General features: G+C 25.1%; 3 protein-coding genes across 7 annotated transcripts; 2 read left to right on the forward strand and 1 right to left on the reverse strand.

The window, feature by feature from the left end:
- Positions 1-399: 399 nt before the first annotated feature.
- On the reverse strand, positions 400-6311 carry LOC122517881 (diphthine--ammonia ligase). 4 transcript variants are annotated; one of them, XM_043636489.1, is made up of 14 exons: positions 6233-6311; positions 5750-5911; positions 5308-5510; positions 4958-5142; positions 4796-4869; positions 4392-4572; positions 4090-4181; positions 3638-3728; positions 3383-3557; positions 3115-3282; positions 2706-3007; positions 2296-2623; positions 2124-2225; positions 400-2016 (listed from the first exon to the last, which is right to left on the reverse strand). In XM_043636489.1, the coding sequence occupies exons 3-14, from the start codon at positions 5420-5422 to the stop codon at positions 1712-1714; spliced, it is 2118 nt and encodes a 705-aa protein (XP_043492424.1). In that variant the 5' UTR covers positions 5423-5510; positions 5750-5911; positions 6233-6311; the 3' UTR covers positions 400-1711. The 4 variants fall into 4 exon arrangements, with proteins under 4 accessions (XP_043492424.1, XP_043492423.1, XP_043492425.1 ...); XM_043636488.1 differs by having other exon boundaries at positions 5750-6309; XM_043636490.1 differs by lacking the exons at positions 5308-5510; positions 5750-5911 and having other exon boundaries at positions 4958-5112; positions 6233-6293.
- Positions 6312-7354: 1043 nt separating this feature from the next.
- On the forward strand, positions 7355-13285 carry LOC122517699 (REST corepressor 3). 2 transcript variants are annotated; one of them, XM_043636218.1, is made up of 10 exons: positions 7355-7611; positions 8089-8157; positions 8311-8385; positions 8461-8675; positions 8793-8975; positions 10007-10117; positions 10759-10847; positions 11137-11311; positions 11474-11788; positions 11878-13285. In XM_043636218.1, the coding sequence occupies exons 1-10, from the start codon at positions 7509-7511 to the stop codon at positions 11959-11961; spliced, it is 1419 nt and encodes a 472-aa protein (XP_043492153.1). In that variant the 5' UTR covers positions 7355-7508; the 3' UTR covers positions 11962-13285. The 2 variants fall into 2 exon arrangements, with proteins under 2 accessions (XP_043492153.1, XP_043492154.1); XM_043636219.1 differs by lacking the exon at positions 10007-10117.
- A 1144-nt stretch (positions 13286-14429) lies between these two features.
- On the forward strand, positions 14430-15872 carry LOC122517603 (immediate early response 3-interacting protein 1). Its single transcript, XM_043636091.1, has 3 exons — positions 14430-14673; positions 15077-15178; positions 15276-15872. The coding sequence occupies exons 1-3, from the start codon at positions 14583-14585 to the stop codon at positions 15329-15331; spliced, it is 249 nt and encodes an 82-aa protein (XP_043492026.1). The 5' UTR covers positions 14430-14582; the 3' UTR covers positions 15332-15872.
- The last annotated feature ends 978 nt before the right edge of the window (positions 15873-16850 follow it).

Raw genomic sequence — 16850 nt, forward strand, 5'->3', positions numbered from 1 at the left:
TTTTAGATTTTATAAATAAGTTATATGTAGTTTGGAAATATTCTTTATGGTTAATAGAATTATAAATTATATTATTAAAACATTTTCATAGACTGCATGTAGTCATTAAACCTAGTTTTACAATAATGCAATATTAGCATTTTTATTCCGAAATTATAAGGTGCTATTGTGAGATATATCATTATTATAATTTTGTTATTTTATGTTAATAATTAATAAGTACATATTTTTATTAAAAAGAATCAAATTAATGTAATCATTAATACCAACCCGCAGTACTACCTCACATCCCACCTTCATATTATATTTTATACTATAAACTCACTGGAAGTAGATTGATCTGCTAAATATCTATAGATAAAAAAATAAAAGATTATATAATAGTAGAAAAAGACCACATTTCTTTAAAAATATATATCACTTTCTTTATTTTCCTTTTGCAGTAACCTTGAGTCAGTATTCTGTTGCAGGTATTGAATGCATGTAAACATTCTTTTTACATATTTATAATATAGTATTCATGCCGTAAATAATTTGCCAAGTTATTTTTTCTATGAAAAAATTTATATGCTTTATATTCACGCATAATCAATAACTGTTTTCAATTGAAACTAATTGTATATTACAATAGATTACAAGGATATCTTATACTATTTTGCAATATGTACAAACCAAAGATGATGGTAAAAACCGTTCGAGGAGTGTTAGAGTCATAAAATATACATTTTGATATATCGTTGCATTAACAATACATACAATTGTAAGTGATTTTTACTTCAATGTTTTGTATCTCTGTACACAATATTATGCCTTTGAAACACAATAATTATTTAATCATACATTGCAAATCTTTCTCCGTTCAATACTTTTTTCATGTGAGTAATATATTTTACATAATATTTATAAGATAAAAGAGTTCCATCTTTATAGTATAAACACTTGTTGATAATATGCTGGAAGCAGTTCAGGCAGCATATTCAGAATAAGAGTACATTTCTGACATGATATTTGTAATTACATGCTGCTTCGTGCATTTCTATTTCAATTAAAAACATAACTAGATATTTACTTAAATTAATAAGATAAGCGAAATAGAGCTTTCTTAAATATTTCTAATATATATTTTGTTCTTGTAATTGTTTAATTTCGAGTTTACTGCAAAATGAATATGCGCATTTCAATAATTTTTGTTTGCAAAATTCACACATGTAACACTCCGCATATAGCGAAAATAAAAAAATACCTTCAACAAAAATCGAGACATGGCACATGAACAAACTTACGAATTTACGTAATATGCATTGCATTATATAGAACACTTATACTAACGGGACATATTCAGTTTAAAATTGCACTTTATCCCGTTGACTAGCCAAAATATGAGATAATAATATTAATTGTCGCGAAATATTAATTGATAAAATCGATTGAGGTAAAGAAATTTGTTATAAAACCAACATATTTTCCCCGGTAAAGAATCAATAATATATATGTATAAGATATTAGCGAAAACCTATACAATTGCCAATGACCCCATTAGTTTTTTTTTTGTTTCAGTTTGATCGAATAAGTTTATTTTCTTGATAAATGAAAACTTAAATGATTAAAGAAATTCCTGTAAAAATTCCAGATTCAGGTCTTTGGTAGCATTTATTCTAAACATGTATCTTAATTTTCACGAATAATTGACAATATAGAGTGACGAGAAGATTTACTCATGCCTAATACCACATATAGATAAGAAAGTGCTAAAGTTATGAAGATGAGTTGCTGGTATAATAGTGGTAACCAAATTTCGCGTTGAGAATTGTGACAAAACATTATGAACAAAATTTGGACCGGGTGAGGAGCCAACTTTGTAGAAAATTCGCAAGTTACACGTGGGATTAATAGTTTGAGTCCCTTTTGTTAATTTACATAAAAGATATTCGAATGCTTCTGTCAATTCAGCCGCAGTCAATTCCGTAGAAGTCAAATTTGTCTCTGCTGCTAAATTGCCTATAGAATTGGATGAACCTTTCCAAAAATTAAAATTTTGTTATTTAATTGTTTTTAAATTGTAAAAGTGGAGTTAATCACTTTGGTCTGTAAATAGCTTAGATGATTATAATCTTACACAGTACCTGTTGATAAGTAGCACACAATTGCAGAAACATTATTTTCATAATTCCATCTTCGCCTTATTGCAACTTTAAAATTACCGACGCATTTTCCAGTCTCTTCATCTGCAATTTAAATAAAAAAAATATAATTGAAATATTTATTTATCTCCTTACAAATATTTTTCTTACTTACACTCAAATCTATTATTATCTCTATGTGCCCAAACACACCATTCAACTTGAGCATCTCGTGGGAGATGTGGAACAACGATATAATCTACAATTGCATTATTAGTTCGTTTTTCCCATTCTTTACGTGCATCTGGTATATAACTCGGATGAGTTAAAAAACAAATTCCCTGTACAATATCTCTAAGTTGTGTATTCGTATCCATAGCTTTAACAATGCGATCTATGTGCCTTAATGTCAAGCGACATTGACGTTTTATGTTCAAATCGAGAAGAGTCATACTACCAGGTACCAAAGGTATTTGTCCAGCAACCGATATGATATCACCTACCTGATGGTCATTATTTTTATGAAAAATTATTATTTTAATGTAATAAACAAATGAATATTTTTGTGTTAAAAGATTTACTTACGCGAACAGCTTGAGAATAAGGGCCAATATTGGCAGGAGCCCAATGACTAATACTTTGAACATGCATCGTATGTCGCTTATGAACCTTCTTATCACTACAGTCTTGTATCTCTTTATAAGCTATAGCATCAAGTATAATGTGTATATTTAATGGACATTCTACGCATATACGAACTGGTGGATTTGTTTTGTTCAACCATGATGTATATACTTCATTTATAGAAGCATAATTTGACATATCCTTTATATATAATGTTACAGCAACAATATCAGATATTTGAAGATTTTCTTTTTTGACTAAACCTAAATACATTTAGCATATATTTAATATATTAGAAAATGATTAAAATATTATTTAATACTAAACATAGCAAAAGAAAATATTCAAAAAAATCGTAAATTTTACCTACTGCTTAATTTTTCCAGTGCTTCTTTCGTTGCAGATTTTACGTCTGAGTGTTTCCCTGCTATACCACCAAACCAAAACCAACCTGTTTGATTTTTGTTAATAACTGGTACATCTGGATAATCCTCTTCTTCATATAAAACTTGTACTGGACTTGGGGGATTAAAATGACCTACAATGTGTGTGTATATATATACATATTCTTATCATATTAAATATAATACTTAAATTATGGAATCAGAGTTATATTTTCATCGTGAATATAATATTACCAGAATTAGAAGCCTTCATATTACGATCGTCACATGTTTGTTCGTCAGTTTCGTCTTCAGATAAATTACATCCATCTTGTAACTCTGGTCCAACAACTTCAGAAATATAATCATATGGAGTTTTAACCGATACAGTTTTAAGCCGCTCTCTTAGTGATAATGTTTCTAAACCGTTCTACAAATTTTCTTATTTGTTAAAATCACCAAATCATTACAATCCTAATATACAACAAATATTGACCAAATTCAACTTACATTCTTATCTCGTAGATGTATTTTTTTAAAATTAAGGTATCCGACAGGTGCTATATCATCATTTGAATGTACTACACTTTCATATTTATCTCTATCACGAAGAAATTTTAATTTACATGGTAGATTGTTAAAATCTATATAATATGATTAGAAACTATGTACAAAAATATATGTAATTTTATAATCTTCATTACCTTTGTTTTTTTTCTTTTTTTTAATGCAATTATTGGAAGATATTTTATCTTACAATTTCAATTATTACAAATTGAAAGTATTTGAAATACTTTACATTTGTATACAATATTGAAGATTATTAATTTTTTGTACCAATAATTTGTACCATTAGAAAAAATATATGCAAATTTCTATATCTTTGAAATAAGTATAATAAAGATAATTGAGATTATAATATTACAGCGTAGAAAATATTTATGTATTTATATAATACTTACATTATGATACTTTTACTAAATAATGGACAGTCTAAAGTAAAAGTTTCATATTCTCCACCTTCCCCACATACATTGACACCGTACTTTTCTTTCTGCAATTAAAAAAAAATATATAATTTAATTTTTAATTTATATATATATATATATATTATATATATTTTATATTACATATATACAATTATAATAAATAGTATATGTCAGATGTTGGACACAATCCAGCATTAATTTAATTCATTTAAAATTAATGAATAAATGAATTACAAATTGTTAGGATTAATTAATTACTTGATTACTATACTCACTATTTTGGCAAAGTGAGATTGCAATTCCAAGATAGATTTACCCAAATGTCTTGGCTCTAGACCTAAAGCTGCTACTTTTATTATAACAGCATTTATTGAATTTTCTATCATCTCTTTTAACAAATCCTCTTGATCTCTTCGCCATAAATATGATAAAGAAACAAGTCCTAGACGGCTACACCTATTTTATATTATTATTATTAATTTTTTTTTATATGACGATATTATAATATTATAAACTTATATATAAAATATATATAATATTAAATATATTTTAATTATATATTAATTATATATTTATATAATTATATATTAATACTATATATAATTACTATATATATATATACTTATATATAAAAATTAAAGTTATTAAAAATTGAATCAAATTGATCTTCAATAATTACACATTTTCCACGCGGAGACGCTGGTAATCACTAAGAACAGCTCCACTAGACACCCCTTCTATATTTTCTTGTTTCTGCAAGAACAATATATATATATATATATACATACAGAAATACAATCAATATATTTATGAATAAACATATTGCGAAAGACCTACTAACTTTTACTTTACTCAATAGTCGAAAGAGATCTTCGACTTCATCATCTTCAGTAGGATAATAAAGTTTTTCTTGCATTTTTGATCTACCAAATGTTGGTTCGCGATATATTGGTAAACCCATAGCTTCAGCGATATAATCAACACCTTGATGTCCAACTGTTTGAAACATAAAAGAATCTAATTCATCTGAAAAACAAAATTGCATATTTTTATTAATATCAAATGAAACATTTTAATTATATAATTTTTTACAATAATTATCACATAGACATAATAATATTATATGTTAACTCTAGGTTTCCATCTTCTCTCATTGATATCTTTTATTTTTTTATAATTTTTTATAATTACCTTTTCCAACAGGATATAAATTTGCTACAGCTACGACATCATGACCAGCAGCAATACATTGCATCATATTAAAACAAGAGTCTTTACCGCCACTTAATAATGCTACTACCTTCATATTTTTTATATATAGGATATATATAAGTCTTTGAAATATTATTAAAATTGTTTATCAAATTAAATATCAATGTATTTTACTCGATCATCTGTAATACAAAAAAATTCGATACGTTGATTAAAAAACTGAAATTTACAAAATTTCATCTACATTTTTTAAACACACAAGTTTGGTATTTTTTATTTGTTACAAGTATATTATATTTCTTGAATGTATCAATATTTTTAAGTTATAATAGAATTTATATTTTTTAATTCTAAATGAAGTTATTATAAGAACATAAATTGTAGACTAAGATGTACAATTCAAATGCATACTTATACTCACATTATTATCAACTTATCAGAACAAATTATAATCCATTAGCAATAAATGAGAAATTAATCCACGTTAATAAAATAATTGTTGATAATCCAAATAAAATGGACACAATAACGATAAGATATATGCAAATAATATTTAATTTAACGTTAATAATATATGCAGCAACTGTTACAGAAGAAAATATGTCACTTTCCTTTTTGTTAATATGGAATATAGAAAAATTCATAAAGTGTTTCGTAATAGGGGATATTATGATGGCACGTGAAAAGCAAATAGCTTATAATTCTGATAACATATCACAGTAAATCTTTGATAAACATTAAAAACAGTATTTTTTGATACATTTTTGGTTAATGCCGATCTCAAGTACGTAATAATTATTATAGAATGTCGTCGTATGATAAACGATCACAAGAGTTAATACATTATTTAGGATCTTATTTACGCTAAAATAAATACATAATTCTGAATGAATGTAATATTTACGTTAAAATTGACGACGAAAGACCCTTGCACGGCAAAGTCTATTCGAGACTGCAACGACTGGATAGTGGCGCCACTAACCGATGGGGCTTAAATCACGATAATTGAGGTTATATGAAATTTTATAATAAAAATGAGTATATATTTTGATTGCGTGTAACATATTAAAATTTAATAACATATAAATTATATTTAAATATATAATGTATTGTTTTTAATAAAATTTCTATGATTAATTTAATGGAAAATATATTGCTGTTGAGAGATTCACAAGTGTACTTCGTGCAACCGTAGCTAGTGACATCATCAACATACTAGATAGATATGAGAATCGAAGTAATACCCCTTTTAGTTCAATTTCTATCTATTTTTATGCGGCCTATCTTTAATTATATTTATTAAATAAATTTTATTTATTGATCAAATTATTTTCAATATCTATAAATTTGTATATATACATATTTTTAATATTTTGATAATAAACATAGAAAGAATATAACAAGATTTATATTATATTGGTACTATATAATATAAAATTAAATTACTAAAATCTCTTATATATAGGAATATCTATACATATATATATATATATTTATACATACATATACATTAGCTTATATATATATATAATGTAATAATAATAATAAATAAATATATATATATAATATATATGATTAAAATGAAATTGTAAACAAATTATATACAAATGAAAATATATAAAAATACAAACAATATTTTAATAAATGTTAAAATTATTAACATATATAAATTTACAATATATAGAATATATGTGTAATGTTAAATACATATTTTAAAAAAAATTAATTTTCAATATATTATATATTTTCACTAAATAAAAATAAAATAGTTATCAATATTCTATGTTTATATAAATGATATGTTCAGATGTGATACTTTACCAAGATCTCGTATTTCTATGAATAAAACTTATTTAAATTATATAATTTTTATAATTGCATTACATCATTTTGAAAAAAATGTATTAATGTTAAAATTGAAATAATAATATTCTATAAATTTAAAAATTTGTTTATCGAATGATTGTCATCATTATTGGATAAATCGTGAACCAATCAAATCGTTTGACAATAACGGCCATTTTACTTTCGCTACGGTAGCACGGAGCGTATAGCAAATTTGGCGAATACCGTGTATCTGCAAGCTGTGATTTGCAGTGCAACTTTAGACGGAATTGAGTTTTAATAGATCAATTATAGTCAAATTATTTGCTATAGCGTTGAACATTTTTAAAGTGAAAATGGTTTTAGCCGAACGTAACTCAGAAAATGTTAGAAATGGTCGAAGATCAAGAGGTCCCAGCCCAAATGGACAGACGGAATCTTCAAGTGAAGAAGACGGAGGTATTCATTTTACATATTACAAAGTATACATTGAAATCATTGATTTGAAATGTTTATAAAAATGTGATATTTGAAAAATATATCATTTTAAAATGCTATATCTATATATTTATACACCGAGAATTATATCTGTTCATTTATTATAAAATCTGAAAATCGTAGAAGATCTTTAAACAGCGCGCTTTATTTAATTCACTCTAAATAGTTTTGTGTTTGTGTTTCAAAAGAATAAATAAATAATTCAAATTGAAGACAATTTTTCAAGATATTTTGATATACTTCTGGTACAAGAATTTAAAATGTAATACAGTGTAAATGTGTTTACATTAAGACTTACAATTAGTTTAAAATTATATTATTTGTTTGTATATTCTTATATACATATATCATTAAGCAATTCTTCTTAATACTGTATATCATTTATATATATATATACTATACATTATCAAAAATTAAGATTGAAAATATATTTTCAAGTTCCAGCTGAAAAGATACGTGTTGGTCGAGATTTCCAAGTTATAGTACCAGAACTTATTCCACTTAATGGTAAGTTTTTCATTACTAAATTTATTATATATAGTTTAACATTTAAATGAAATAATAATAATAATAATAATTACAATTAATGATAATTGAATGTTATTAGGTGCAATATTTCTTGATTAAGTAAAAAAATAATATATTAAAAATCTATTTTAGAGCGCAGATTGGATCAATGCCCCGACAGGGCATTGTTGGTTTGGTCTCCTACTACTGATATACCAGACCAAAAATGTAAGTATTATTGTTAGCACGTTTTAAAGAAGTACAATTTTTATTCTATATAAATTTATCTTGTTTCGTTTTAAGTGGATGAATACATAATATTAGCAAAAGAGAAGTATGGATATAACGGCGAGCAGGCTTTAGGAATGTTATTTTGGCATAAACATAATTTGGAACGTGCGGTACTAGATTTGGCAAATTTTACACCATTTCCTGATGAATGGACGGTAGAAGATAAGGTGTTATTTGAACAAGCATTTCAGTTTCATGGGAAAAGTTTTCATCGTATTCGACAAATGGTAAGTTGTACGATATAATTTCATAGTTAAATGTTAAAATGATTTGTTTAATATTGAAGAAATACAATAATTTTTACTTATTTTATATAAAATTAAGATGTATTCAATAATTTTCAGTTACCTGATAAGTCAATCGCCAGTCTTGTAAAATATTACTATAGTTGGAAGAAGACAAGAACTAGGACGTCATTGATGGATAGGCAAGCAAGAAAATTAACAAGCGGTGGAAAAGAAGGAGAAAATGGCAGCGAGAATGGAAGTGAGTTAGGCTCAAATACAGACAGCGAATCTGAAGAAAAAGTAAGATATATCTTTTTTCTAATGAATGAATGCATGAATTATACAGACAAAAATTTAGAGTTTTGTATAATAGATAAGCTGTATTAATTTTCAACTGAAAAATAATTGTTATTTTTATGTGACGCAGCAATTGAAATTTTGCTAATTCACATAGACACATAATTGATTTTTTGAATGCGATATATATGATTTACACTAATTACATTAATGAAAATCTATGAGACAGAAGATATTTACTATTTTAATAAAACAATATATTTAATGATAATATTAATTGTTAATTATATTTTCTTTACAAATTGTTAGAAGCTTATATTACATATTATAAAATGCAAGCTATTGTTGCAAGTAATTTTACGCATTCAAAAATATCAACTTAACACCTTATCGATAGAATCAAAACATTCACCTATAACAAAAAAATAATGATCAATCTGATGCCAAACGTAGTCATCTGTGATAAAAGAACAATATTCAATTTAACGTTCTCTGTAGATAAGGTGTTAATAATTAGTGATATAATTGCACTATTATGCATGCAGCACACTGCTATAGAGATGCAATTTAAAGAATTTTTAGTTCTTGTAGTTTATAATATATTACGTAATGCAGGTAATTCAAGTAGCACACTTTCTGTTTGTTGTTAGCTGAAATGTGCAATGCTAAAAATAGATACTCTAAAAATGTATCCACACGTTACTTGGTCCACATGGACAAAACAAAAAAAAAGAAAAAAAAAGAAGAATAATTAATTTGTGTCCTGGAAGGATCATAAAAATAAATATTTCAATATGTTATTGAGGTGAATTAGATATATGATCATATAGGACAATTATAACTAAAGAGAATATAAATATTTAAGAAATTTAACTATATATTTATTTTCAATAAAGTGTCATTATACAATAATAAGTATAACTACACTTATATGTATTAAAGAAAAACTTATCCATTATTTGACGTGTAAACGTTAAGTTATGGTTTAAAATAACGTTCAGTCGTTTATGAACGTAAAATGTGGAACGTTCCAGAAATGGACGATCCACCGCGGAATACGTCGTGGAAAGAACCAAGCTGTGCCAGGAAGCCAAAGCACTGACGCTAAGGCCCCATCCGACTCGGAAAACGCCCCTCAGGTTCAGGTACTCAGCCTAAACCTTACCCTGCTTTCATAGCATAAGCAGCTTATTATCTTTGCTATGTTATGTCTCATATTGTAGTATATATTATATCGTATTGCACACAAAGAATTTATTGAGACATGATCAAAATTAAATATCAGAATGTTGTATACAATGCATCTATCCCTTTAGAATCGATAGGCTGAAACCTTACTGAGGATGTAAATATAGAAATTTCAAAAGTTCAGCAATATCTATAGACATGTATTTTGTGCATAAATTATTATATTCATTTGATTCAAATTATCAGAAGATATATATATTTGTCATAGTATTTATGTTTTGTGCCTCCATTCCATGGACACAAAAAATATATATAAATTATGAATTATGAGTGTACCATTTTACACACAATGATTTGTGACTGTTAACAACGACAAAATTTAGCTTATTCAAGTTTAGAAGAATATATTTTTGTTAAATATTAGAGAAATTGTCCCAAACTAACTGTGTAAAACTATAATAACTTCATTTATATACATTCATTTTGATTTAACTCTCAGTCACAAGCTAATGTATGTATTCAAGAATAGATAGAGGGGAAGGGTTTTATAGGAGATTATAAAAATTTGTTTTTTAAAAGGGCATTATATATGTTGTAGGGGTCGTGTAGCAACTGTGGCGTTGCTTGCAATAGCGTACGTGCAACTCCCAAGGGACACGCGTGTCATAGCTGCTATCTGCACTGGAGGTCAGTGAATGCAAGTAAAAATAAATATATCACTGCATAATAGCAAGCAAATCTTCAATTTTTGATCCAATATCACATATATGACACTTTATAATATTTGTATATATAACTTTAGTATAGAGAAATAATTTATATATACGTACTATTATAAACATATTTGTTTATACTGCGTGCAGATTTTACCGAACCATTATTAGAACAAATTTATCATAATATAATTATTATGTTCTACATATATATATATACAACATTAAAATATATTCTCTTCAATATTATCTTCATGATGTAGGCGTACTGGTGTAGCAAGACCTCTAAGTTCTATGCCAGGTCGTACAAACAAAAGAAAACCACCTCGTGGATTGGTAGTAAATCATGATGACTTGGCAGCATTGGCTGGTCAACCAAATCAAGCTAACAACAGTTTACAAGCTATCGACACAGAGATTGTTAGCTTAAAACGTCAAGTATGTCCCCTTATAGAGATGTAATCCAATTACAATATATACATATCGTGTGGATACATTTTTTTTCTACATGTATTTTTGTTGTCGACAAATTAATGCTTAAATTGAATGCTCTAAAATTTGGTCTTTCTCTTTCTTTTTCTTTATATATATATATTATAGATACAGTCAAACAAGCAACAAGTAAGTGCTTTAAAACGTAAGACTACTGATGGAGTAGACGACTTAAGACCGCCAGAAGTATCCAGTCGTATAAATGCACGATGGACGAATGATGAACTACTGTTAGCCGTTCAAGGAGTTAGAAAATATGGCAAAGATTTTTCTGCAATTGCTGATGTAATTGGTACTAAAACAGAAGCTCATTTGCGATCATTTTTTGTAAATTATCGACGAAGGTACAATTTGGATGCCGTTCTAAAAGAATATGAAGCTGAGAACGGACCGATATTAATTGATGATGATAAAGATGAAAAGGTAATATATATTTCTTTTATTATTAGTTATTGGCTGATTTCTATACGTGATTAAATCAAAAACTTAAATTTATATATTTGTTGTTTCAGATGGATGTTGACCAACCAAATGAAGTGGCAGAGTCATCACAAAAAGCAAAAGCGTCAAGTGGTTTAGGACAAACTACAAAATAACGAATGATTCTATTAAACACCAAATGTGACAAAGTTAATTTCAGGGTTACTGAAAGTCGACGTTAATACGTAAAAAAAGATACTTGTTTGGATTAATTTTTTAATTTTACACGTACTTTTTGTTAATAGTTGTAGGTACGTATAAGAATACAAAAGAATATTCGTATGCAAATATTAGAAATAAATTTGCGGGTCAGTTACTAAATCAAAAGTATTTTAAATATTACGACTTTGCAAACTTAGATAAAATATATACATTTCTTAAATAGATAGATTCATCATTTCAAACTGTAAACATGTTTATTGGTATTAATTATCATAAATTGAATTATGTTTCAAATTAATATGATGAATACAAAAAAAGTTATGATCTCTACTGATATAATATGAGAATAATTTTAATAGGTACACATGTGTCATGCAATAAGAAAAGTAATATAAATTATAATTATTATAAAATGTATTTCTGTATGTGTGTTTGATTTTTCTATAGAGATACGAAAGTCTTATGATGTAACATACAATTTCCTATATTATAAGTAAATTTTTATTATATTGAATAAAACAAAAGAATAATATAAATTATTAATATTTAACAACAAAAATATTAATGACAATATTTCATGTTTTTAATTGTAACATCATGCTGTAAGTAATAATTTATTGTGAGATGATTATGTTGATGTAATTAGGAAATCATTTCACAAGACATTGACCTATCATGACATAGTAATTAAAAAATAGAACAGTCGTATTTTAATTACTTAAAATGATTATAAAAATTCATCAATTATGTACTTTTTTAAGACAATCTAAAAGATCTGCTAAAAAGTATACACTTTGCGTTATACAATAACAGATTTATTATTAATTGTTTATAATAATGGAAAATATATTTATTAAATATAATGAAAATTGGAATTTCTCACACATGATTTATAATTTTCATTTTCTTAACAGAATTAATTGTAGATATAATTTAGTGATAATTTTATGTATTGTAATCATATTTACTTATTTGTAATGATATCTGTAATTATATTATTTAACAACCTATCCAACAAGTATCAATATTTTTAATATTAATGCACTTTTTAATGATAATACATAAAGAATATGCATATGTACAAGACACATTTGCAAAGAAAAGAATCATTCTTAAATAATTAATTAAATATGCTTCATTAGTGGTATTGAATGTTATTAATTAAAAGCCTCATCAAGGAATATAATTGGACATATCAATAAAAGAGGCATTTCAAGTGTACAGTGAATATATGCTTTTATTTGAATAAAATATTGAATAATGATTGTAATCTCTAAATGCTATGTATAAAGACTATCATCTTTATCTATTATAGTACATTAGCAATTTGAATATATTTTGACGCTATAATCGTAGACAATTTAATTAATACAAATCTTATTTGTATACACAGCTTTATTACGTGAAAACGTATTTTGAAAATAATACTTTGTAATCATGTATAATCTCATATATATAAAAAAAGGATTTATAAGGTATATATTTAAAACAAATTCCATTCATTTATAATTACTTATTTATTATAAGAAATAATCGTGTAATTTAAAAGTGTAATACATTCTGAAAAATAGTAGTATATTTGCATGTACTCTGATTTCTATAATAAGATTTTGTGTTATTAAGTGTATAATAGTTTGCTATATTTTTGAGTAAGCATCTGTGTGCTATTCATTTCTCCCTTTTTTCTATTTTTTCTTTTTTTTTATATAGTGTGTATCACGAAGTTTAACAGCAAAAATATGATATGCCTTGATAAGAATTTGGTAGAAATATTTATGTAGATATATTGTAATAATATAGAAATGTTCTTCATAAAAGTAAATTTATTAGATTATGCATGAATGTGCAATTCTTTACAATCATGTATACATTATATGTATATTAACATGACAAATTAAATTTAGAAAAAAAAAAAAGAAAAAAAAATAGATGTATTTTATGTATTAACCATTATTAAATATTTTTTAAATAACATTTTATGTGGGTAATGTAGTATATTGTGTATATACATATAAATTTATGATATTGTAAACTTATAAATGTGTATACATGTTATATATCTGTAAGTGTGTGTTGTACAGATATATATTTATTCAACTTATTAAATATGAACTATGTATTTTACTCGACTAAAAAGATTCGCTTTATATATTAGTTTAAAACAACGAATATTTTCACATTATCCCTATTAATTACTAGTTTTATTATATTTTATATCAGTGTATGAATCTATCAATTATTCCAATTCCAATATTTGTAATGTCTTTGTTTTTTAATAATTATATTTTTCATCATTTTTTAAAATTAATTTATGCGATAAAACTAAATTATTGATTTAGTTTGATTAATTTTTATATTATAATTAATAGTTTAAGTAGTTAATTATAAATAATATACAAATTGGATTGTTTATTGATTTTTTTAAATTAACGAAAAAAAATGATAAAAACTCATAAAATCAAGATACATATGTGTGTGCATATGTGCATATATTACATTGCATTACACGTTTACCTGTGTAAAGTATAGCAGCTAAATATTGTAAAAAAACTATCATTCCTACAAATCAATAAAAATGGCTTTTACTTTGTGGTCACTCTACGAAGCTACCTTATTATGTTTAAATGCTATTTGTGTATTAAACGAAGAAAGATTTCTCGTTAAAAGTGAGTAAACTTTGTCATATTCTATTTTATAGGTTAGGTTAGGTTAGTTTTGTTATGACATTATAATGGTATCATAGCTTCATTTTAAGTATAATGTAGTAAGAATTGTAGTAAGAATAATAAAATAATAGTTATTAATTATGTACAAGTAAATATATAAGATTAATAGATTATATGTATTCTAACCTCTTTCATTATTACATACATGTTATATTGATATTTTGATTATAGTTGGTAGATTATATATGGTATCATAGCTTAATTTTAAGTTTATATCTTGTAATAAGAATAATAAAATAATAATTATTAATTATGTACAAGTAAATATATAAGATTAATAAATTATATGTATTCTAACCTTTTTCATTATTACATACATGTTATATTGATATTTTGATTATAGTTGGATGGGCTTCATGGCAAAATATACAAGGATTTGGTGAACCACCTACAGCTAAATCACAGATGTTAAATCTTATTAAATCTGTAAGAACAGTCGCAAAAGGTACACTTTAATATTTTATACACAGAGAATACTTAATATTTATTTCAATAATTAATAATATATATATATGTGTACATTTATTTATTTTTGTTTTTAGTTCCATTAATAGGTCTAAATATTTTAACAATAATTGTGAAAATGGTTCTGGGTTGAGGAAAGGAATCATATACTTCAACGTTGTCAAATTAAATATTAATTAGCATAATTGTCGGTATAACTGAATCATACATTTAAATATTATTTTTTTTTTTACATTAATAATCAAATAATCATAATGGACATAGAAACATTGTAATATATTCAAATAATTTAGAACTAAGACGAAAAGAAAGTAAATATCCACTATAATGAAAGATCAGATTATATAATGATTCTGATTTTCAAAATTTTTCTCAGTATATTATATTAAATCAAGCTAAAAATATGTTCCAAAATTTGACAACATATTCTACTTTCAAATAAATAACAAATGTCCATTCACACTTCATATCATTAAATTGTACTTCTGTATTCTCTATAAGAGATATACCACCAACCTACAAGATAAATTAGATCAGTCAGATATCTCTTAGTGTACCGTGGGAGAATCTTTGAAACTGGACGATAGCCGGATACGTGAGACCTCCTTTCACTTTTTTAAGTATGTCGATTATTGTATATATATGTAAAGAAAAGTATATCAATATTTCGTAAATCGCTCATATTGTATCTTTCAAATATTCCTATTATATATATAAATGATATTTATTAGATTTTTATTAGATATATCACTATAGCTATTAGATTTAAATCAATTAATCATGTTACTTTTGATTAAGTCATATAATATTATTAATATAGTTAGAAAAATGTCGTTTTTATATAAATATCTCTTTATATTTTTATAGAATTAAATTAAAATATAAAATAAACACTTAATACCGAGATGAATTATAGAAATATTGTAATTAAGATAATCAATTTGATTGCAACAGTTAAAGAATTCACTGATTCAACTACAAGATTCATTTCTATTACTAGAAATTCCTTAAAAAATCGTACAAAGTTATATAATAATAAATACATTATTATATATTTAATGAGTATAATTTGAAAGTATTATTTATAACAAGTGAATTAAACAAATACTAAAATAATTTACAGAAATCATTTAATTAATTTCTATTAATGTAAGAATAATACAAAGATACATTTATTTAAATATTATACATTTATTAATATACTTGGAATATTAAACAGATTTCAATCTGATATTTTATTAAATAAAAATTTTCGATTGAAAATTATCACTGAACGTTAAAACAAATGTATTTTGGTCTTAAACAATCCTAAATATTAGTAGAGCATACGAAAATATTCGATTTACCTTAATTAATTGTTAATTAATCCAAATAAATGTATATTGCAATCTCGAAGCACGGATTATGAGTTCTAAGCACCATTCTCTTCGAAATCAAACAATAAACTGACTGGTTTGTCCTCTATGAAAGTACTTTTATTAAATGTTGTTAATATTACATTCCGAATATTATTTTTATTATACATACACGTGTGGCCTTGGGTAAGTAATATAAACAATAATCAATAAAAGAAATTTTAAGTGCCTTTCGTAGAAGATAACGTGCCAGTTTAACGGGAGATTTCGAGGAGGACGGTACGCAGATTTTATATT

This window comes from Polistes fuscatus, unplaced genomic scaffold, assembly GCF_010416935.1.
Source record: "Polistes fuscatus isolate 324 unplaced genomic scaffold, CU_Pfus_HIC Scaffold21, whole genome shotgun sequence".
In the NCBI taxonomy this organism is placed as follows: Eukaryota; Metazoa; Arthropoda; class Insecta; order Hymenoptera; family Vespidae; genus Polistes; species Polistes fuscatus.

Coding starts and splice junctions, on each gene's coding strand:
- LOC122517881 (XM_043636489.1), bottom strand. CDS start 5,422: ATGAAGGTAGTAGCATTATTAAGTGGCGGTAAAGACTCTTGTTTTAAT. Junction 4,870..4,957: donor GACTATTGAGTAAAGTAAAA/GTTAGTAGGTCT, acceptor TTGTTCTTGCAG/AAACAAGAAAATATAGAAGG. Junction 2,624..2,705: donor CTTATTCTCAAGCTGTTCGC/GTAAGTAAATCT, acceptor AATGACCATCAG/GTAGGTGATATCATATCGGT.
- LOC122517699 (XM_043636218.1), top strand. CDS start 7,509: ATGGTTTTAGCCGAACGTAACTCAGAAAATGTTAGAAATGGTCGAAGA. Junction 8,158..8,310: donor AGAACTTATTCCACTTAATG/GTAAGTTTTTCA, acceptor AATCTATTTTAG/AGCGCAGATTGGATCAATGC. Junction 11,312..11,473: donor TTGTTAGCTTAAAACGTCAA/GTATGTCCCCTT, acceptor TATATATTATAG/ATACAGTCAAACAAGCAACA.
- LOC122517603 (XM_043636091.1), top strand. CDS start 14,583: ATGGCTTTTACTTTGTGGTCACTCTACGAAGCTACCTTATTATGTTTA. Junction 14,674..15,076: donor AGAAAGATTTCTCGTTAAAA/GTGAGTAAACTT, acceptor TTTTGATTATAG/TTGGATGGGCTTCATGGCAA. Junction 15,179..15,275: donor TGTAAGAACAGTCGCAAAAG/GTACACTTTAAT, acceptor TTTTGTTTTTAG/TTCCATTAATAGGTCTAAAT.